The 24905-nt window shown below is 37.7% G+C and overlaps 1 protein-coding gene across 1 annotated transcript in view; it reads right to left on the bottom strand.

Moving 5' to 3' along the window:
• LOC138186758 (uncharacterized) overlaps positions 1-24905 on the bottom strand; it is a 50544-nt gene that overhangs the window by 7906 nt on the left and 17733 nt on the right. Inside the window, exon 2 of the mRNA XM_069126903.1 lies at positions 777-976. Within this exon, the coding sequence (XP_068983004.1) occupies positions 777-976 (200 nt within the window). The remainder of the gene's footprint in view (positions 1-776; positions 977-24905) is intronic.

Genomic DNA, 24905 nt, shown 5'->3' on the forward strand with positions numbered 1-24905 from the left:
GCGAGGAAACGGATCGTGCCACGGATAAAAGCCATTTACATGTAATTACATTGCGTGTTGCGGCGAATTATTCTATCTCGCCTGTCCACTTCTTCTTTCTTTCACGTCCAGGTTCCTGATACTGTTATGCCTCGAATTACATACCGACAAAAAGGTCGAAATCTTGAAACACTGATTCGAATCAGTTAACATCTAACGTCAAAAGAGAGTCAAGCCTCCGATTTTTAACGTTAAAGCTGTCAAACTAATCAAAATGACCGGTATCACATTCTTATTCTGATATTAATGTGTACTTTTATTGAGATAGGTATAACCATAAGATATAATTACGTGCATCTATCTCATTTTGTCATTTCTACTTTAATTATAATTAAATATGTATGACATATTTAGATATATTTTATACTGTACCTACAGTAGTTTGAACTGATCGCTAACATGTTTGCTGATAAATATCTTTAACCTAGGACGTCCAGTGTTCGTAAAACATAAGTTTTTCCAAAAATAGAATTTTTGTACAAAGCTAACAATTTGTTTTTAAATAAAAGAATAATTTTAACGAGTAATATTCAGTGACTGTAAGTGAAGCAATTAGATACTGATTCAGGTTTTTGTGAGAGTGCCATGGAAGCTCCACATGGACATAAATTAACTTTCCCCTGACATGTCTTAAAACTTCTAATACCCTCCAAAGGTTAAAGATCGTTAAGATTGATATCAAAAAATAATTTCTCTGCCTCTAAGTTCAGTAGCCAATAAAAAAACTGAGAAGTTACCCAAAAAGTGGCGAGAGTGTGGCCCTGCGAGTTGCTGAGTGTGAACCCAAGAGCCAGTGCGTGCGGTTGACATAGGCTGGGTGCTGCTTGTCGTAGGTTCAATGCCCTCAACGGGAGCCTGGGAGTACCCTCGACCCAAAGCCATCCCATTCTGATGGATACGATCCGCCTCTCACCTAGGTCCTCCACGTACAGTTCGCCTGGAACAAACGAGAGAGAAAAAAGAAAATTAGACTCTTAATACGGATCAATCAGTGCCACAGCCCAAAGTGATTCGAATTATACTGATTGTTCGTGCAGTACTTGCGGATGTATGCGGTGGCCTTTCGCCCCAATCATATCTAATTAAAAGTACCCTTTCGACCGTGCATAATTTATCTGAAAGTTGTCAATGCGTTCAGTTGACATTCCCTTTGATTCGTCGGTTGACTGCGACTTCAATTTAATAATATGTTTCGAGCTTTTTCTCCGCCCGAACGCGGGCGGATGAATCGCGTAAGCTTAGGTAATCAAAAGATTGACGTCATTCAATTGAACGGCGTAGGAGCGAGGATGGGTCTATACGTATCGCAAGCACCCTAGGTGCTTTCTCTCTTTACGGTTCATCTCCCCTTTCCCCGGCCAATTACCGTCGGAAACAGTACCTAAACACACCCACGTTTCGTCGACCATAATGACTATTTCAGCCATAAGATAGAAATAGACGCCGGGATTCCTGCTACACCCTTGTCGTCGACGTCTTCCAATTTTACGACGCGACGCCAATAGGGAACCTTCTACATACACGTATGTATATACAGCTTTGTTTATAGGTATTGAGGTATTCGCTGGTTTTATACAGAAAATGATAATTGGTCCAGATTGTTAGAGAAACAATAAATCTAAATATGCTTGAATTATTTTGCAATGCTTTTTAAAGTAATTTTTTAACATTTCTTCTTTATTCGACGGCTAGATTGATCGAATCAAACTCTTTCTATTGCTGCTAGTTATTATGATAGATTATAACATATATTCGTGTTTCCTCTTACATGAATGTTATAGTAGGTGTAGGTTAATATATAATTTTTCATTGTAAGACATATAGATGTCCATATTCCTATCACTTTGAGGTAACGGTGATTAAAGTTTGATTGTGAATTTGAGTCACAAGTTATACTGATTTGATGTTTATTAAAGTAAACCTAAGTTTCTTGTGTGAATCCGAATCACAGAGTTAAAATAATGTATCTAAACTCGACAGATGATTCGAGATAACGTTTAAACATATTTCGATTTGTAGAGTTTTCACAGCTACAAAATTGTTGTATAGAAATTTTCGAGTTGTCCCGGTTCGATTGTATTATCTCGCCTATTATATTGAACACTCGGCGCAGAGTAACACGAGAAGGTGCACAAAGTGGTTGGAAAACGAGTCATCGGCTAAGTACATCCATTAACCTTCCGTGAGGAATTCCTTATCACGAGCGAAGGACGTTCACGGGTAAAATATCGGGAAGGACGCGATGGACAGGATTCCAGACATTTTTCAGCCCAATAAGGAAGTAAATTGGCGCAGAGAAACTACGTGGAAATCCTTCACCTGCATTCCTGACCGCTTGGTGTACGTCCACACGGATGAATTCGACGACCAGCCTACGCTCGACGACCTACGACACACGCCCCCACCTGGTTTCCACGGAAACCAGCTGATGGTCACCGAATAGTCCGCGATCATTTCCATATTCGCATCGATTGCCGCTGCTAAAGATAGAAACGTCGGGGAAACACCCATGATGACACAAAACATTTTTAATGCTTTTTACCTTACAGAGTATAGAACTGCACAATTTAATAAATTACGTCGGCAATATAGCTTCGAGAGTGGTGTAAGTGCATCACCTTGCTAACAGAAGAATATGTGTGGAATTCTGCGAATGTAGAAGATATAGAGTTGTAAATATTATACTATATATCGTCTATGTAATTATACAAATCTATAAAGTTCTAAAATCTCACATCGTGAATGAAATAAAAGTCATTGTTGAGTATTTTTCTATTTTAAATTCTGCGGAGGTTGTGATTGATCTGATGAATATTTATGTCCTATGGGTACTTTAAGCTATGACGGGTGAAATTTCACCCTTTGCGAATTTCGTGAGTGGAATAGGTATAAATGTGATGGATTTCTACCCTTTTTTAAACTCTACATCGATGGATATTTATACCTTGCTTAGCCTTCGACAGAAGCTATCAGGGGTGAAATTTCACTCCATGCCATTTTTGTTTGAATATTGTCGTCTCCTAATAGAATTGCCGCGATGTTATTTATAACCTTCGCAAACAATCACTTTTTTGCTTTTCATTTAATATTGGGTAATAATAGAGTATTGGATTTATTGATTTCTAGAATAAAAATATCGTACTGGGGTAACATTGTATCCATGATAAATTAATCTAATAGATAGCTTTCAAGAGATAATATTACGTCCGGATATTAAATTGATGTCTTTTTTTAGAATTCGGAGCAGTTTGAAACGATAGGAAATTATTTTTCACTCAGTCGTTAACTTTAGTTGTTCAGTTCGAGTAGAATTATCATTCAACTGTTCAAGTTGTTCATTTCGAAATATTTAATAGAATTCAACATCTTTTACACAAAAATTACGTCAAAACTTTCAATTGCAGTATTTTCCCGTCACTCGGTATTACATCGATAAAATGCGAATTAAAAATCGTAACGCGAGTTCTGTGGTTGTTCTTCTCGCTCCAACGACTGTGGAAAACTGCACGCGGCGTCCGCATAAATTATACTGGCACAAATTACTACATGATGTCTGTAAATTATTACGAAGTGACAGGTCTACCTATCAGGACGCTGTAGTGTCTCGTGTGTAGCAAATCCTCGACCGTTTTTGGACCTATTCCGCGAGAGATTGAGCACGTCATTATCGCGAAAGTGTCGCCATGATCGATCGTATTCTCCACTACTAAACGTCGATGGAAAACTAAGCCAACGGAGTTTCGCTCGCATGAAAATGGAAAATGAAAGCAGCTCCGAGCTACGCTGCCGTTTCTGGAACGAATTTTCTAATCTCGCTCCAGCTGAAGCACGGTTCCGAATCGCTTGGTCCGAAACATTTCTGCAACGGTGAATCACACGCTGCTTTCAAGGTCAGTCTATTTGTCGGATACAATTACGGACTACGTGTGATTTTCCAGGAACGGAATTACGAAACGTGTGAATCATCGTTGACTTCGGTTTTTAGGCGTCCATCTTGCAAACAGAAAATTATAGCCAGAGTGTTTCTTTTTATTGGTAGCTCAAAAGCGAAGAAACATCTGTTTGAGGCGGGAAATCGGCGAATCGTATTTTCTGCCCGAAGAGATTCATTTATGAAACCTTTTGAACCAAGAAATTGTGTATACAGTCAGCCACAAATGTCTGTATACACTTCTTACATTTTATGTATCCGTTTTATTCGGAAAAGAAATTTTCATTTCGATTTAATATCGCAACATCGTTTTTAAAATGTTCAATATGACGCAGAAACGTATATTTTATCTTAAAACTCACAAAAAGGTGGGTTTTGATAACATGAAATTGATTATTGACTTTTAAAATCGTTCAATTATTGCGTTAAATTAAAACAAAATTTGATGCAAAAATACAACTAAAATAATCTTCTCTGTAATGCACCAAATTTAAAGAATCTACGTAAATGTTTATGATCGATATATATGTATAATATATCTTTCTATTCAAATGGTAGTATTTCGAGGGCAGAAAACATGTTTCGAATTAAAGAATCCTAGAGAGTCAGCATCCTCTCTCTTTCTCTCACGGTCCATTAAATTTGAGAACTAGTATATACGCTAGGCAGTTGTGAATGGTTCATAAATAAGGCAATCCTCCTATAGACCCGCATCCTGTTGATCTAAAAGTTCTTCAACGAGAATATACACAAACCAGTAAGTCCTCTTGCCTTATCTCAGCGAGTTGAAGATCCCGATCAAACACCCGTCGTTCAGGTATCGCTTAATCAACCAAAATTGAACGGTAACAGATCTTTGATTTGACAAATATGATTCTTCGATTCGATGAAGAGAGAGATATGTGAAGTTGGATATTCTTCTCTTATGACATTTGTTCAAGGACAGTCCCTTTTTCCATTCACGAACTCTTAATACAAAGATGTATGAATATTTATGAACATACGGAAATGCTGAAGCATTGCATTGGTTGGTTCTTTGCGTGGAAGAGGCTTAAACGTGCCTCGGCGTATGTTTTATCTGTCCCTCGTGGCTGGCCCACACCACAGTGGCACGTTTCACTCAGGAAACCGTTTATTTCCTCAGATCCTAGGATAACGCATGACTGTCACGTATACCGGGTGACTCTTTCAAAAATCGATACCGTTAACTTATTCTTTTCGAAGCACAACTGTGGGAGGTATGCCTTTGATCTTTGAGTTTGCATCCGTGATTTTAGAAAGTCGATCCTTTTCTTGGAATACAGTGTCCTTCGAAAATTTCTGATATTTGTGACTTGTAAAAGAAAATGAAGTTACAGATATTGTAATTCGTTACATTAGGAATTTTTGTCACAGAATTTTTCAATTTGAAATTATTTAAAACATTATTGAATTATGTAATTATTCATTACGTAATTAATTGTGTATAGTATTTATAATTGTTAGCTATATAGGATTTAATAATGCTGCATCAGATATCGAATCGTCCAAACTCGAGCTACAATAATTTGATAGAGACTTTAAACCGAGACCTAATTCTCGACTTCTATACAATAGAAAAAATAAGAAAAGTGTCTCTTCGACAGTCGAACGGAGTCCGTCGGTCCCACGAAGATCAAAGAAACGAAGCTTCCGTGCTTCCCTCAGGAAGTACCGTCCTCGTTTTCCGTTGCCTCGGTCAACATCGAAAATCCTGTTTAACAGTCCTCCATTTTTCACCTTGTTCTTTCACGCTCATCTGCCTCCTGTCAGTCCCGGAACGTCATCCTGGTTAAACAGGGCCCCAGACGTTTTTACCGCCATGGTCCTGTCCCCGCAAACACCATGAATTATTTATTCACTGATGAATCGCCGGCGTGAACGCCCTCGGTTTTCCTCACGTTTTTCTTTTTTTCTTATTTTTCAATGCATCCACGTGGAGTCCCTTGTATTAAATTAACATTGGGAATTGAATCAAGTCTAAACGTAAATAATATTTCTGGAATAGTTAGGGATTTTAATGTTAGGTAATGAGGATCTTTCTGAACACTATAGCTTTTGATTAGTTTAGAACGTAACTTTCACGTCAAGAGGGAATAAAGTATGATTTCTATCGTGTTCATAGAATAACTTGAATTATTAGAAAGGTAGAAAAAGAAGAATTGATAATACAAGAACGTACGTATAATCTGCAGAAGGTTATTTTTCATCCAAAAATAAATTGGAAATCTATAATAAAATACATTCGTTTGAAGCCTAGAAAATTGTACTCGAAAATTCATCGATGTCGCGCCAATTTTTAACTAAACAAGTTCAAACGTACTTTCCTAAAAAATAAAGCCCTAAACAACAAATTTATCCTATATGTTTAACTTACTTTCACGGGTACATTAATTTACCAGTCGTCCAGTCGTACATTCAGTCAAAACGTTTCAAAGTCCACGTGTTCACGTTGACAGGATTTCAAACTCGACTGGCTTAGAAACAAAGCTCCATTGGCAAAATTCTGTTGCACATTTCCAACTTATCTTTGCACGTATTACATAATAAAATAACCTTCTATCTAATTATACCGCGCAATCTTCCACGTCTTATATTATTATTGCTACTAGTCAACAGTCACGTGGCGCCAATGTCGCGTCGCCGATAAGCGTTAACGAGCGAGTCAAAGTTGTGTTTCTCTGACTTCTTTCGGTGATTTGAGCGCGACCGCAAACCGGTAGTTCACGAGGAAGGAAGTCTGCATCACTCGGAGGTGAAATGCGACGTGAAAGTGGCGAAGCTGTAATGTTGGGACGGAACGAGCGGTGGACCAGGACGGGCTGTCACGAGACCGGAAGCTCCGCTAGGAACCAGGAAGCGGAGGTGGGAACCATATGCATTGACAGTCGTCATGCGAGTCGTACGGAAGATAAAACAAGCAAGTTATAATAAAAACGGTCACCGTTATTGCGTGCTGTTACTTTCTGGTGCGCAGAGTTAACCGTGACAGTATAATCCAGCTAGTTCATGAACCAGCGCTACTGTTTCTCTTCGGGCATACCTTCCTCTTCATCATTCTCGTTACGAAACCTAACGTTTTCCCATGATTAATACGATCGAATTGGGTCGGTATTTATCTTCATTTTCTCACAAGCACTGCCTCAAAACACGGTGCATTGCTTCACCGATTATCCTGCTGTTATACGAACCGCTATTAATAAGACTTTCGTAACCGTCATAGTCTACCCTCTCTAAAAACACTGTCATAATAATTGGTCCCTCGAACTGAAATGCATCAGTGAACATCAGTTCCGACTATTGCTGCATACCGCTAATGAGAACCGGTCATTAAGGTTTTGCTGGTCAAAATCAGAAAACGACATCGATTTCCATTGACATTCCGTTTACGTTCCTTCGTAATATAATTTAGCAATATTTTAGTAATACCATTTAACGCAAAATGAATCAAATAAGTTTCTAGTCTGTCCAATCGCAACATAATATGGTGATATAACACCATTTGTACAGTAAAATGAACCAAACAGAATGATTTAAATTTGACTTCGCTAAAATTTTTAATTCAAAGAAATCGTCTTATACCTCTCCACCCAGTTTCGAAAGAATTCAATTCGAGAATAAAAAAGTATAATCTTTCCTCTTTAACGTAACTCTTTATGCAGGTCGTTATATAATATTTTCTAGTCAGTTACTATAACATTATAAAATACTCTGGATATTTCGTTATATACATCTCTACATTCCGCATGTTCAAATTTCCCATAAATGCGTAAAAATCCACGGTACAACAATAGCAGCGCAAAAATTAAACTGTAGTTAAAAAAGAATCTACGATAACATGATACACGATAAAAAACATTTTAAATCACTTACCTCCATAGCTTCTAATCTCCGCGAAGAAGGCTTTAATACCGTCGAATATTAAATTATTATTAACTATTGTAATCGTTAACGAGCAACTACCGAAGATCATTGTTTCGGTGCGCAACGGAATATCTCGGTGCAACGTTCGCGAATCGTTACGTCGGCTATTATGTAATCTCGGTGCGCTTTGGCGCCGGGTACCTCGATACTAAAAGCACACCTGTGAGTCACCGTGTGTCTCGTCGAGCGAAACAAACGGTTCGTTAGTAGTAATTACGCGACGAACCCGTTAGGTACGCTTACGAGGGGCCGTTCTTTTTTTCGCGGGACTATGTTTGCACCAAGTGGTTCCTCTGCAACGATGAGAGATTCAGGACTAACCACGCGTCCTAAACCCTTTACATTAACGTCTAGCAACTCTCCTAATGAATTCTCGGCTTTTATCCATACTCTATTAGGACCACCTTTTCCATCCAGTTCTTTCTGGCCATGTGAAACGCGCCGATTTAAAAGTCTACGAACCGTACGAGTCGCTAGCTAACGGTTAGTTTTGACTTTTCACAATCCCTGCACAATGGGTGGCAAGAACGCCTGCTGGAGAAAGTCGTGAAAAGACTTCAGGGGGGACACGAAGCTTCCTTAGTCCCTTCGTTTCTCTGCAAGGGGGCTCTTTTCAAGACGCGTCTCTCCTTTCCCAGTTTTCCACGATTTTTCGTGGGTCACGCCGCGGGCCATTCCCTCAACGATCGAGTATTGTGTTTGGAAATAAACAGTTACCGGGTGTGACCTCGTTGCAGTTTGAACGTTTAGAATGTTCAGATATTAGATTGCAACATATTACACTTTGATGGGTTGTTATTAGACACTATCGTTATGCATTCATGGGAAATTTAAATGCGTGAAACAGAATGCGCGTGATATGTAAAGATAAAAATAAAATTTTACATATTCCTGATGTTACGCAGAAATGAATCTTTAGATATTTTGTGATGGTTTTACTTGCCTGTTGTATATGTAGTATAGTAGGATAATTGGTAAGAGAAATGTTTTAATATGTTCACAATCTGGGGCAGAAAATACATCCACGAAACCGATACAGGCGTTTCATCGATTATAATGTTGCATAGATTATAACTATATCGCGGATGTTATACAAAATCAGGTTTTCGTGAATACCACTAAAGAAGCAGAGCTTAAATCGAGATTTGTCTTACTCTCTCTCTAAATATTATAACAGTTCTTTACTTCCGTGTGTATACATTATGTGCATCTTATAAATTTTGATACATTTAAATTTCTCATAAATGAATAAACGTCTACTTGTAACATGTTATTATATCAACTCCTTAAAACTATTTTTTCTTGCCAATAAATACTTTTGTATTTATAGAAGCATCATTGGATATCGTTTCAGAGCTGAGAATTTTCTCCTTTACATAAAGTTCGGATTTTTTAACGCTTACAAATATATAAACGTATACTTCCCAAGTTAGAATTCAGTAAAGTACGAATCTTTAAGAATCGAACACTTTATACGTTACAACATAATAAGTATGTTAATATATTCCTCTGTGAAAGATGCATTTAAGTATACATTATTCTCTGGTCGAATAAGCGGAAAGAGGTTCATTAATTATTTCAAGGCACGTTCCGTTTGATTCTAATCCGACATTGAGCTTTTTATACCGAAGTGGAAAAACTAGCGATTCGAGGATTAAAATATGCGTAGAAAGGGTAGGGAAGCAAAATGGCCGAGCTGTACCCTTCCTTCTGCTCATCAATCTTCACATGGAAAACATGACGATCGTCTTTGAGGCGAATCATTTGTTATCTAGCTTTTCGTCCCCTTACCTCGCACATTTAATAATCTTTATTTAATCCTCCTTTCTGTACTTCCTTCCGTGAGACATTTTGCATCGTCGAGATTAAGTTTGTACGTATGGAAAAGATGGTTTTCTGAAGATTAAATTTGATAATATCACTCATTAAACTTCGTCATACCGTCTATTATCAACCACACTGATAACTGAAAAGAAGAGATTTATTAAAGAAGAAGAAAACTACTAAAAAGGAAATTCGTTATAAAGGGTGTGTATTGAACACTTCAAAAAGATTCATAATGAAAATATTGATCATCACGGATAATTAAAACGTTCATGTGACTTTCTTATGAATTTAAATTCGGCGAGACTAACGTAGAAATTATGGGAAATGAAAATTTAGCATTTGTGGAAGATCACACCTAGACAATTTTTTAATGTATACATTATTTTGAAAGAATCCGTAAATGAAGAGACCGTAACTAAGAATTTTTGAATTGTAAAACTGACAGTTCTTTCAAATCTGGAATAATGAAGTTAGATAATCGCCGAGAAAGTGCATCGAATGATACGAAGATTACTTTGATCGAATATGTGATATTTTATAGAAATTACGTACGGTTGAACTTTTAGCGGGAACCTACGTAAAGAGAACAACATTTCCTCTGATTTTCTCTTACTTCGCGCTTGGTTATTATTTTTTCGGTCGATCGATCGATGCAGCGTTTTCCAACCGGAAAATTATGCGATAAACAGCCGAGGATTGTCCGACGAGTGACAAAGCCTATTGTTAGCTTCGACAATGAAGAAGAGGAACAATCGAGAGTGACAATCGACAAGAAGACGTTGTAGAAGCTATCAGACTTGGTGGAGATTTAAACAAGAATTCTTCGTAGAGTTCTTGTTGTTCAAGTTTGAGAACAGAGACAGTAATTGGAATACTTGGAATCTACAGGAAGAGGACGACGCTGATATCAATTTTGCGTTTGATTATTACGGTTCATGCTAAGTTTTTTAATCTTAAAAATTCCTATCAGAAGATTCTCTAGATTTCTCTGTAGCAGTTTTATTAAAAATACAAGGAAGAAATATTTACGAGATTCTTAGTATAGTACAAAATATGTAAATTCGTTAGAATATAATTCCTCCTATCGTTGTACGTAGCTATGAACTGCCTCACGAATCAGTATTTTCCACTCCTATCTTTTATCTATCATGTTGTCTATTTTATATTTGCCCTTGTTTGCTTTTTCTTCCTATTTCCTTTTTGTTGTTATCTTTTGCTGTTGTCGTTCCACACTTTTTGTAGCAGAGCATTTATGTCGTTTATATCGATAAATTACTATTATTGTCGTAATTTGAAGTGAATTTCTAACAAGACGATAAATTTGAAGTACAATCGACGATCAACAGAAGAAAGATTTATTCGATCCAGGAGAAAGAAAAGCCAAGAGAAGAAGAAGTTCCCAAGGAAAAGGCGACTTTCCCACGAGGCTGTTCGTTTCTCGGTTCGTTTACAAGGAAATTTCGCGTTCAATTACCCAAGTTTCGCGCTGCTCGAGACGATTCGCTCTCGTGGATGATGTTCTTGCTAGGGGACTCGCGAGGAAACACGTGTCGTCGTTCCATGAATGCTTCTTCTGTCTTCGCGTATCCGTTACTCTCGCGCACACTCCCGGCCTTTCTTCCTCCTCTTCTTGATCTTCTCTTTTTCTTTTTGCGCTATCGCCCCGCAACGCCCACGAATCGCGTCTCGAACAAAGTGCGCCGGGGAAAAAATGATGCGCAAGATCAAAGGACGCGAACGCAGAACAGGGAATTGGAGGATCGTGTTCCGGGAGCGTGGATAATTGCGTCGCGACGAACAAGTCTGCAGAGATCAGAAGCTGATTAAAGGAACGCAGCGTTTGATTGGTTATATATAATATCGTGGAGTTTCATTTTCACGTAATTGTAAAAATAGAGTGCACGAATTCTTGTCATTGATCGAAACTGTCGTGATCTCATTCACTTTATTGAATTGGACTTTTTTATAAACCAATCGAAGTTGCTTTTTATTCGCTCTAAAAGGTATTAAGTTACTTACGCCAAAAAATTATGATTTTAAAATTAGTGTACTAGAATATAGTTCAACGCAGAAAAATAGAAATAACGTTAACATGCTTTTAAAACGTCTCATCTTACAAAAATCACATACACCATACAGCGACGAACCACTTGAAACGATTTAAGTTTGCGTAATGAAATTTCTATCCATCTTTCATCATTTTATTTCTTCTACCGCTTCAGAGTTATGATTTTGTAATCGATATAATGTCACGTGACTGTGAAAACAGAAGAGGTCGAGATCAAGTGATCTTATAAGTCATTTGTGTATTGTATATCTAACAAAATATAGATGTATCGTATCTTGAGTTACGATCTTCCCAACTATGAGTTACTTAGGTTTAGCAAATTTTGTATAACGAAGATTCCTCATCTCTGGCTCGCCATCTCTGGCTCTTCATCTCGACCCTTTGCAGAGTCTCATTACATACTTGGAAGTCGAACGTTTGCGCGGCGCTGACGCGGCTCGATTTGCGATTAATTGCTCTTATCTATTTATACCGCGGATTTTTATCGGTAACGAAGAAAGGAGGGCCGTGAATAGACGATGACTCACGGTAAACATTCACTTACCCTTCTGCAATGGGGAACGTGTCGGGGATTCAGAAACGTCATGGTATGTAGTTGAAGAAAATGACGTGGCGAGAAGAAAGGAACTGGCAACACGAATAACGTGTCTTCAGAGGAGGGGAAAACGGTAGAAAGAGGAGAAAGGAAATCGATTCGAATGTTCTTTTCTCCGGAACAAATTTCCACCAGGCAAAAAGGAAGGTGGTTTTGCTACCATGATCGATGAACCTCATCCCTTGATATACGCCGATGAACAAAAGTATTGGCACGGACTTCCTGTGTAAAATGTTGCTTTTTGTAAAAAATACAATTTTTTATTTAATTTTTTGGTACTTATTCGGTATAGAGAAGTCAGTACCAATGACTACTATTCTCTATAGCATACATTAAAATCAATGTCATTGGAGCTTATTTTCCTGTATTAAATAGTTATCTATTTTTGCATGATGCATAATTTTTAGGGGTTAAAGACAGTTATGATATCTTCGGTTTTTAAAATCATTATCCACAATCTTACTCTGAATAATAGTTATGACGAATCGGAATTTTTACTTTGATTACAATTTTTATATCGGTTGTTGTATCGTGTCTACAATTCGCTTATGCAGTTCATTGTTATCAAGTTTCATTGTAATGTGTAGCTGCTTGACGATGATAAATTATGATGTACTTAAGCTTTAGTCTGAAAAAATATATCGCATAAAGAAATTTGATAAAGAATCGCGTATTTTTTACACTTAAACAGGTTTCGTATAAAATTCTGCTTTGTGACAATTATTTAACAGCTATTTAACAAATCGAGTGACGATGACTTGCTATGATATCATATTAGCAAACGTTCAGATTCAATTGGAAAATTCGTTAGAATCACACGAGCAGGGAGAAAGATACGATTGTCCCGGGATGATTTATCTTCACTACGAATAGAGAAATAATCGACGATCTCCGATGACAAAAGGATCAACCAGCATCCCCATTCATCGATGAAAGACACACTGTACAGGACAATGGTTCTGTTTACCCAAGAAATTATCAAGATCCATTTGGAAGGGTCGCGGAAGAAGTGTCGTGTAGGATTTTCAACAGACACTACCATTTTGTCATTCGATCGCCATTTGGTTGCTTCATTCTTGATGATTCTTTTTGTTTCCCGCTGAGAGATTTCGTGAAACGGTTGAGGACAGTGTTGTTGTTAAAATAACAGTCGACAGACTGATGTTTTAAAAGCCGTCGACGTTCAAGCTACAAATGTTCGAACTTTTCGTATTTTTACCTTAATGTTTCAGCTTCTAAACTTGAAGACTAGAATCGACTAAATTGCAAACTGTATATATGTATATATGTATATACATATGTATATACGTATACTGGTTGAAAATGAGAAGCGATTCAGAGAATGATCATGGAGTTTTTACTACGCTTAACGAGAAGATTAAGTGTACATGTGGTGAAATTAATTAATTAAATTCTATCAAACTGTATGATACGATCTGAAATTGGTTTCTGATGCCAGTCGTGTTTCACTACAATGCTAATGAAATTTCAATATGTTTCTTATAACATATACAACATATACCTAAAAGTTTCCTACGGTAAATGTTCAAATTATGATTCGTAATGGGAATATTTGGAGAAAATTAATGGCGGAGTTTGATTGTTTATAAGGCGCGGTTTTCTTGGTACTCTGATTTGGTTGATACGATATAGGCTGAAAGCGAGCACATCTTGCGGCGAGACCACATCTGTCAAACGTTCCTACGCTTTTTCTTTCAGATTCAACTTTCCCGACTCGCACGAGTACGCGCGTATACGCGACTAGAGCACTCTCGAAACCCTCTCTTTTGCCCCAAGAGTCAAGAGGGCTTTTCTTTTCCTCCCGATCGATCGTGTGACCGAGCCGATTCGGTCTTTTTTTTTCTCTTCTTTTTATTTTCCCTCTCTTCCTTCCTTCCTTCCTCCGGTGCACAATTCGAGTGCATTATGCCCGGCGAAACAATGGCACAAAGGTCCTGGCGAGCTCACGCGCCGGGCAGGATCTCTCGAGGAACAGCTGGCGCGAATTTTGCCGTAATTTTTACAGTATCTGTCGTCGAAAAATCGTTAAAACGCCGGACATCTGGTGTTAAAAAGCGCGTTCCTCTTTTATTTCGCCATTTAAACTAATAATTTTTATTTGCTCGTAGTAATTGCTATTCGTTGTATCTCGATAAATGTTTCAGGAAGAAATATATTGCATTCAGAAATGCCAATATGGCACTCAGAAATGCCATTTTTATTCAAATAAAATTTTACAATAATTCTATGCCAAGCTTAATTATCGACTGTTTTATACGTTAATAGAAAAATGTTAAATTATGTTAAATTCTATAATTCTACTCTGTATCTTTATTCTGTTATCTGAAATAACTTTTACGCTTTATGGATGCTTAAATTCAATCTCTTGAGATTTGAATTATGCAAACACAATTTCTCAATATTCTTCAATATTTGTGTTATTATAACCCCGGACTTCCTGTTGGGAAACGATATTTACATCATACATATAAAATTTCATCAACATTGTAAGTCTAACACTGAGGAGAAGATTAATAAAAGATTTTACTAGACATTTGTAATAATTTTCTTATTAAATCTTCTGAATGTATTAACTAGAAAGCGAATATACAATGCAACCAATAAGAATGAAGCAATTAGTATGAATAATACCAACAAAGAGTTAAATATGTTATTGCACCTCGCTTACGAAAAACGTGCGATAAAAAATGCATATATTAGTTATGCTATAACCAAACTGTATTCGCGTAGTCGTTAACGTGTTAATTCCATTCTTTATCTAATGTATTATTATTACTAAATCACGAATACCACAGAAAGATCGTAAATAAGAATATTAACTGTTGCCAGCCTGGCAATGATTCAAAGCTATACCTTTCCTGCCGCGCAATCATTAACGTTCTCAGACAGGGGAACAATAACCTACTACTTCCTTAATTAGAGCCGAATAACTGCGTCTTGTTGCATAATCGACACAGTGCGCGCGCGCGCGCTACGTTTCAACGCACAAGTTCATATTCTCACCATACTGCAAGCAGCATAAGTTGCAATACGTCAAGAGCTCCATAATAGTGGAACCATGATGACAATCTTGATCGATTTTCGAATAGAGCAATGTTCAAAGGGCCACGAGCAAAATGCCCGTTTTTCAATAGGGAAAACTTAGAAGCATCGTTGAGAAACGTCTCGAGTTACGTACGTACCCGTATGCACCACACCCTCATACAGAATCATGGTGTCCCATGGCGTCGCTGTTAGAACGTCTTAATAATATCGTCGAATTTATCAAAGAAAAAGTAGGTCGTTGGTCTATTCTTTCGGTCTCACTAACGGTTGACAAACCGTTTGGCAACTCTATAGTGTTGGTTGGGTGCATTGTGGTCGTGTTTTGGACCCGAATGACGAATGATTCAACGAGAGGGAATCAGACAATTAATCATGGACCAATTTTTGCGGTCCGAATGATGAAAAGCGGATGAGAGATTTTTCTAATAGAACTAGTTGGTTGGAAAAATGAGCAGTCACCTATGATTGTCTTCAATCTACTCTTTGTGGACGATATATTTGTACTTGGATGAAGTATATATGTATCAGTCTAGACTTTTTGGCTTTATATTAATATCGAATTACCGAAATGCTTTCATGAATTTATGTATCACAACGAAACGTCATAAGGAATCATAAATTTCAAAGTGAATTTAAAAAATGATTTTCGTTGCATCATCACCTTTTCTGCTTTTAAATTTATGGAGTTGATTAGTATGATTTAAGATTCCTTTTCTTTCCTAACTCCTTCACGCTCGATGTTGCGTATAAGAAGCATTATACTTTAGCACATTATTAATTAACAAAAGCTGTTTCTAATTTTGGCGCATCTTCGTCATATAAAGATTAGAAAAGGAGTGTTCCTTTTATTAATAGTTGACAAAAGACATTATCTTTTGGGAGAATTGATAGTGATATTGTTCAAATCAGCCTCGTATGAGCCTCTCCACTAATTTCACTTCATTGTATATTTCTCACATCTTTAGGAAATGGAACACAAAGCCACATTAAACTCATGCAAAAAACTGAGAATTTTTCTCTTTATAATCACTTGCTAAAACAGTCTCAAACTTTACTTATTTTTAGACGTCTCCGGATGGTACACTTCTTTATTAACAAAGAAAGTTTTTTGCTCCTTCCAATAAATCCAATTTAACCGGTCCAGACTCTTACAAAGGAAACAGAAAAAGCTTCTTCTTTTCTCAAAACGTATACGTTACTGTTCATGTGATTGGACGCGATCACTGGTCCCGATAATTTGCTCGGTAAATTGCTGGGAAGAAAGCAAAACGAGAACGCGGCGAGCCAATGAAGAAGCCCCGTTCGTTCAGCCTTTCGACACGGTCATTTTCCGACCGGTAAAATTTCCATACAAACAGCGGACCGCTGCAGCTTCGCAGCAGGGTTAAAATTAACTGACTTTCACACTATGCGTCTTTTCGTCTCTTTGCATACGTATTGCTAGTTTAGAGGCTATTACTGTGATCATTAGAGCGACCGTTGGGAGTAGCCTCGGTGCAGATCGAATTTCAGTTGAACTTTTCGTCATTACAATAGTATCATTGCCTAGCTGATACTCAGTCTATTCAGATCCAGTCGTATATTGCTTATAATTGGTTCAAAGTTGTGAATATTCGATTGAAATTAAATGCATATTACAGCTTAATCCTCACCCTTGTGTCAATTTGACACACTTTTCGGATAAAATACTATATTATTCGGTCATTTATAGAACAATTTTTCTGAAACTTGTTGAGTTTGACGTGCGAATGAAATTCGATATGAATCCGATACGCATAATGGTCAAAACAATTAATTCTAAATTCTATAGATTAAGAGACCAATAAACAACACGAACTTATCGGACGATTTGAAACTTTATTGAGACTGAAATTATCTCAAATATTCCCTCAGTCTAATTGGTAATCGTGTTTCATTTACGTATTTTCAACCTACCGATTGGCCAATAGGAAATTCGACCAATACAATGGCAATCTCTTAACAGCGTGTCATTGTAATGTAAATGAGGATCACGCGTACACGAACCACTCTGTAGCAGGCGATATTTTTGCCACTTTATTGGCGTAATTTCGTAACGGTACACCAAAAGGGTTGGCAGGCTCCGTAGTTGGCCCATGTGATTGCACGAAATTCGACTCGATATACGCAGCCCTTGAACCGGCTACCCAGTGCGTCGTACATACCAACCATCACAGAAAGAGAGAGAAAGGGAAGCTTTTGATTTATGAGAGCCTGGCATCAATTGTGTGCAACTATGTGGCTACCCCTTTAACGCCGCTTTCGTCACTCCCTCCGTGCGTTCGATCGTACGATCCACCGGGGGAAAAAGAACGGAGTCGAGCGTGGAACGAGCGATTCTACGGGTTACTTCCGTCTCCGGTTTGCAAGTTTGTTGCAAGGGAGAGAAAGAGAGAGAGAGAGAGAAAGAGGAACGCGGTGTTACACGCCTCTTGGGAACGGTTTGATAGCTTACTTCGTGTGAAACAATGAAATCGAATGTTCTTTTCTTCGATGAGTATTCCAGAATTTTTTCAGATTTTTTGGAAACTTAGAATAATAAGAAACATAGACGTGAACGTAAATGACTCAGCTGGAAAACATGCTTGCCCATGGATGGTTGATTCTCCCGTCTCTATACGAAAAAAAAAAACAAACTTTCATCCGTATGTTGTACGAGAAAGCACTGAAATTCTAAAAAATGTATCGGTGTAAATGTATAAAATTCTTATGAAAAATTAGGAATTACACTAGCGGCATTACACCACCGATCAAAGATTTGGAACCGCTTTTCTAGTGTTACTTGTTTTGTAAATTCGCACTTGTTGAACGTGCATGATACGACTACCCCAATTAGGGTCATGGAAACTGTATATTCACGTTTTATATACATATAGCTACTATTACGATATCGCAAATAGTATGTAGAAAGTTTCTCTTATCTTTTTAGGTCATTTTATCTGCTAATTTGAATTTTTTAGCATATTTGTAACAAACCCACAAGCGTCCTAATACTTGCGAATAGATGCTTATACATATGCAAGGCAACGCTAGAACTATAATATTTTATACAATGTATGTACGTATATTTATATACATAAATGTTCAACAAACATTGAGATAGAAGTATAAATTCAACATTAATCTACATTTTAACATACATTATATATATTGATTCATCTCTAAAATCCACTATCTTTCCATCAGTCACTACTACTATATATTTTTCCATATGAAACATTCATATGTTTTTATTATTATTACTAGTGGAGTATAAGAGTATTAATAGCAATGCAAATAATAGTCATTAGTAGTTGCAGTATTAAACGATCTCTAGATTGACATCAACTGTTTGACAAGGTAATTCCAGTTACGTGTAAAGACGTTATCAGCTGGTCGACAAGACGTTTGATCGACGAACCCTTCAGAAAGGTTCGTGGGGTGTCGATGGATCTTCCTAGAGTGAGGTGTTGCGTGAGAAAAGGGTGCGAAATGTTGCCATGTCTATGTGACTGCACGCTATGGTTCCTCCGAGATCTTTTGTAGACAATTATGATTTTCTGTCGCCTGTTTCTTCCACTAGGAATCTGCTACCAGATATCAGCGCACGACTTGATTTTCCAACCCTTTCGCTGGCTCTCCCTCCCTCGAGTTCTAGTCGTCAAACTCATTTCACCCTTCTTTTTCTGGGTTCAGAAAGCGGCGCAACATTGCGGTACTGTGCAAACATCGACGCGAGTCCCGATGGAAATGGAATTGTTGAAGGCAAGGTCGAACGTGGAGGAACACGCGAGAGGCACCGTCGTGGAAGACCGGTTTCTTCGGTTACCCTACTTTTTTTTAGGCTACACAGAATCACTGACCAAAATATTCCTTCCTATTGACTCTTTCGACGCGAGCAAAGAAACAATTTTGTGAGGGGCAAAGAGACTTTAGCAGCTCTAGGCTGTTGTTTGCTTTTTTCACCGAAAGCCAAACCGCCGCTTTGTGAGGTCAAGCTGGCTCGTACGACAAGCTAAAATGACGACTAATTTGTTATCCTGTTATTGTGCGGCCATCCCTTGAAAAAACCCTTTTGCCTTAGATGAGAAAGTAGCACAATGTCCAACTTTTTCCTCCTCTTCTTCAGTTCAGAGGTTAGCTTTCTCCTTTGACTCTGTTCGTGTTTATATTTGTAGAACATTTTTTGGATTTACATATGTGCATTACAATTTGTCCGAAAGTATTCTATTCTATGAAATAATTTAAACTAGAGAAACAGGAAAAAAGACTATTTCTTGAGTTTATATTTTTAGAATGTTTTGGTATCATCGATAGTTTAACATCGATCTGAAACTATTGTCTTCTATTGAGCAAAAAGGAAAACAAAATAAAGAAAGGAAGAAAAGAAGTCGAAAAATCGAGTTGCCCGTTCATCACGTAGATCTCTATGGTTCGTACAATTCACCTCGTCAACCAACATCCCTGACGACTCAATTTCTGCGACGCGACCCTGTAAAGAAAGTAAGATCGAGATAACATTGTCGTCAGATTTTTCGTGACGACCATTGTGCTGTACATCTGGTCAAAGGGTTGCACCGCCATTACGTCGATTTCATCCCTCGAGTCAGAGGACCGACCCTACTAAGAAAGTACCTACGCGACTTCCTAACTCTCTCCTTTCAAAATCAATCGTCGCTCTGGAACCAATTTTTCCTAATATATATATATATCAATAGTATATCGAAATATGTAATATAATAATATAATTTTAATAATAATAATTAATTAATAGTAATAATTTTAATTTTTTGAGAAAATCTTATTATCGCACAGAAATAAAAATTCATTCTGTATATTCTCTATCACTATAAAATAAAATATTCAATATTTGTAACTATTCGACTATGCTTCCACTATGAGTAAGCGAGGTTTAAGCATGAAAATTTGCCATTTCGCTGGTCCTAGGAATGGAAGCAAATTCAATTATTCTCTGCAGGCCACCTTTTCTCACCGTGAGCTTTTCACCGTAGAATGTAATACGATGCAAGGTATTATACCCCAGCTCGAGGAGGCCTAATTGACCCCGAAGGGTGCACACGTATCGCGACCGTTACACCCCGACGATGAAAAATAAGCCCCTACACAAATTGGCTGTCGATTTGAGGGAATCTTCGAACCTAACAATTGGATGACGAATCTTCAATGCGTAATCCGCTTTGCAGAAGTGTGAAAACCGGATGGCCTTTCGTTCACTCGCGCTTAACCTTGTTTGAAGTACAACTTCTTAATCTGTTTTACTTGTAAGGGAAAGAACATTATGAATATAAGAATATGAAACAAAGAAATAGTTCGATCAATTGCGCTTCTCAGAAGCTAGAACGACTGACTTTATTTTCTGTAAATTTTAGTGTGTTATAATATAATGATAGATAATTCAGAATGAACGATTTAGGAATTGCTAGGTTCGTACGTACGAAATGTCGTTTATTATTGAGATGGAGCAATATTTTGACAATCGAAGAAGATGAACAAACACGCGTGTAGTTCCAAAACCAAATAGAAAGACAACTTTAGTAACGGTTCTGAATTGATTGAATTCCAAATTTCTCACAAATACACAAACATCCACAATCTACCCGTCATGCGTTCCTCCACGGTATTTCCGCCAATAAACATTAAAGTTTGGCTTTCAAGAGGTCCATCAGAATAATTTTCATAGTGTCTGGCCTCCATCCAGAACAAGCAAGGCACAGCTGTTGCAACAGTAGATAACCCAGATCCGTCGAATATTTTCGTCTGAACGAAAAAAACGCTTTTCTCCGACGTATCTATGTACGGGCGTGTGTGTGTACACGGATTGATCCCCGTAATCCAAACTATACGGTGCCCCTATAATAATTGTCACGTGACGACCCGGTATGTTGCCAGCTGTTGCTTAAGTTTCGCCCTGCGAGAGAATGAGCAACGTTTTGATGATTCGACAAGGTTCTGTCAGCCCTTTCTCCATTTCTTTTTTTCTTTTTATAACCCCGGATCGAATAATTGCGCGGAAGTCTGCTTATGCATTCAGTAAAATATCCCTAAGGGTTTCAGTAGCAAATCTATGCACACCCACGGTGACTTCCTAGTTTCTTTTTCACCTTCTTGCTCTGTGTATCTTAAAATGTCTCTATACAAATATCCAAAATGTGGTTTCGAAGCTTGTCATATTGTTAGGTATTCCTTTATATTAGAAAATAACAGAACTAATAATGTCTTAAATTTTTGGTATGAATCTCTCAACCGTAAGTTCTGTAAATTATAACCTAAAATTCTTCAATATAGATCTCTAAAATGTTGCTTCGGTATATCTCACGGAAGATATTCTTGTCATCTTATTTCAGTCCGTTTTCAGATTCTTAAGTACAGAATACAATACGAAGCTCTTAACTTGAATGCTTTTGTCCAACTTGAAATATCTCGATACAAATCTCTGAATTGTTGTCTTGGGACTTTTCACAATGTCAGACATTCTTTTTATCTTATTTTAGTAAATTGTCAGATTCTTAAGTCAATACAATAAGACACCCTTTGGTCTAAGACGACTTCTTGTCTTGGCCATTTTATTTACCAGCTGTCAGTTTCTCACCTCTCGCCCGCTGTCAAAATAAGTAGTCAGCATCGGAAGTTCCATCCTGTTCGCTGTTTCTTTTCGAGAACCAGAATTACGCATAGCGCAAAACTGGTCTCCCTCTCTCTGTCTCTTGTCAAAAAATCTTCTGCACGATGCACGTGTGTGCTCGTGTCACTCGTGTTACTCTTGCAGACACTGTTTGACGTCATCACCAGGATGCCTGAGCGGATCCTGTGAGAATCGTTGACAGATCTTCTCTACAACCCTCCTTCCATATTTTTTCTCTCTTATCTACTTCTTTCAAATTTCTTTTCCAGAGAGAATAATCTCTTTATACCTTAATTGTCTGTACAGCAACTTGTTACATAACTATATCACTTGTCACATGAACTAATTACTAAAATTCTGCAACATAGCGAAAAGCATATTGTATCTGGTTCAAGATAGGCCATTCACACTGGACGGCTATTATTGTTTTTATTCGACAATCTAAAGAAGAATAGGTCAGTGACCCTGACTAAGTAGTCACGTATTGTATGTTTTAAAAATTCATGCGGTACATTAGTTGAAAATCGCGTATGTATAAAATGACGAGGAAAAGAAAGTTTATAAAACAAGGGGCGTAGGAAAACACTATAATTTTACAAAATGGATATTTATTTAACATAAATATAATATATACAGCAGATGATAATATATATAATAGATGTCTGTTATAAATATGGTGAAAAAATTGCCATTGTTATAAAAATTACTAAAACTCATAACGTATCAACTCTCAACTTTCCTTTATACGCCACTGTGTGTTCGAAGTTCAACTAGTGGCTCATAAATATAGGATCGTCAGAGTTCAGTGAAGTGTGCCAGGAACTCATCTACAACTTCCAGTCACCATCATTATTGACGTAATTGTACCCTCTTCGATCGAGTTTGTACTCTTGAGTCAGCAGAAACTCCAGGAATCTAATTAAAGCTGCGTCCATTGTTGGGACGAACTGTTGCTTCTAACGATGTCGTTTAACCCTAAAGTAATTCTTCAAGGGTTCAATCGAGGAAATGCAAACCATTGCAATCATCGACTAACGTTTCTTCAAAAGTGGCGTGTGTTGAATAGCCTCGCCCTATGTTAAAATGGCGTACCCTAATTTCGAGAGACGTTAGAAAAATTGAAATCCGAATCGCGATTGGAAATAGCAAGGAGCATGTAGCAAAAGACACCGCCCGCAGAGCGTTGCGACAAAACCAGGGGCGTAACGTGCAAAAGGAAAGCGGCATGCAATCGTGCAATCACGTCGATCCAACGCGTCCAAGCCGGCAATTATTCCGCCACGGCTCCCGTAAGTTCGCCCGGATCCCTTCGAGCGTGTCCATCCGACTAGAAACGCCAACTTGGCCGATCGCTGTTAACCGTCGTTCCCTTCCACGTGCATCGCTCCTTTTTCTTTTGCCTGTCTACGCGCGATTAACTGGCGATTTTTTTCCAGTTAATGAAACAAAAAAAACCTACGAGATTCGCGGAAGTGAGATTCTCAACGTTGAATCTTGGGAAATCTAGCGAATCAGTAGGTCGCGAATATGTTGTGATTCAATGTATATAATTCAGAGGAGAATAAATATAATTTCTTTAGTTCTAACTGAGAGGAGATTATAAAGTTATAAAATGGCGGTGAAAGGCACGGAGAGTAGGTAGGAAGAATTAGTGACGAAGATAATCGAGACGAAGGATTGAAGAAAATTTGAGATTGCAGAATGATGAAATCTCGTTGATGAATGCAAGAAGTATAATAGATGTGAGGTATAGTCATTCACAAAATTCGTTCATCTTATGTAAAAGGGTTATTCTCATTAAGATAAATCGTGTCCATTTGTTAGAAGCGAAGAAGAGTTCAGGAAAATTTGAGATTTCGAAATGATTTAAGAAATCGTTAATGAAGTAAGAAACAAATACATGCAACATGCACGAAAATTTTCGTATATTTTATAAATAGCTACTTTGAATCAAATAAATCACATTTATTTATTAATCCGTCCAAAGTTCGAATTCTTCTTAGCCTGTGAAAGAAGGTTTTGTTCGTTAATTTGTTAGCAGTAGAAATATTTTTTCTGATGGTTTTGTAAACAACTGATGACTATAAATAACAGATTTGTGAGCTGAGAATAGTCTTACTAAATCTTATTTTGATTTCGATAAAAATACTCTTGTAGTAGAGCGAACAAAGACTATTGTAACTGATCATACAGAGAAAAAAACAAGTCATAGAAAGAAGTGGAAATTACAAAATCCTAATAGAAGACACGATACAAAATATAAAGAAAAATTGGTAAAAAATTTGTGAACGAAGTAGGGAGTAAAGGAGGTAGGCAACGCGGAAAAGAAGGCGCTACGCTCGTGCGCGTAACGCGCAGGAATTACAAGGCTTACTATCTTGCATGGGTTCGTATGGTTGTTCCACTTATCTTTCAACATAGCGGAATGCCTGGCTAGTTAACCCACAAAAAGTGTAGCGGTGGATTCGAAGTACGCGCAGCCTTGCTGAAATAACGAGCACGTGCACTCTCGGTGGGACGAACGAGAATCGTGAATGGAAACAGAAGAAAAAGACCATCTGAAATGGTTATACAGCTCCGCGAGCATCGGTCAGTCTATCATTAATCATAAAAATGGAATTATTAACCTCGCATTGTTGTTAAGAATCTAATTGTTCTTCGCTGTTCTCCTCTCGAGGAATTCTCTGTAACACGGTCTATCGCGCTCCCGGCAAAAATGCATTTTAAAGCAACCAATTTGCACAGTTATTAAGGTTAAAACGTACATTCTTCATCAGTTGAATTGTCTATAACAGGG

This window comes from Bombus flavifrons, chromosome 14 (assembly GCF_040668555.2).
Source record: "Bombus flavifrons isolate JBK064 chromosome 14, iyBomFlav1_principal, whole genome shotgun sequence".
NCBI classification, from domain to species: domain Eukaryota; kingdom Metazoa; phylum Arthropoda; class Insecta; order Hymenoptera; family Apidae; genus Bombus; species Bombus flavifrons.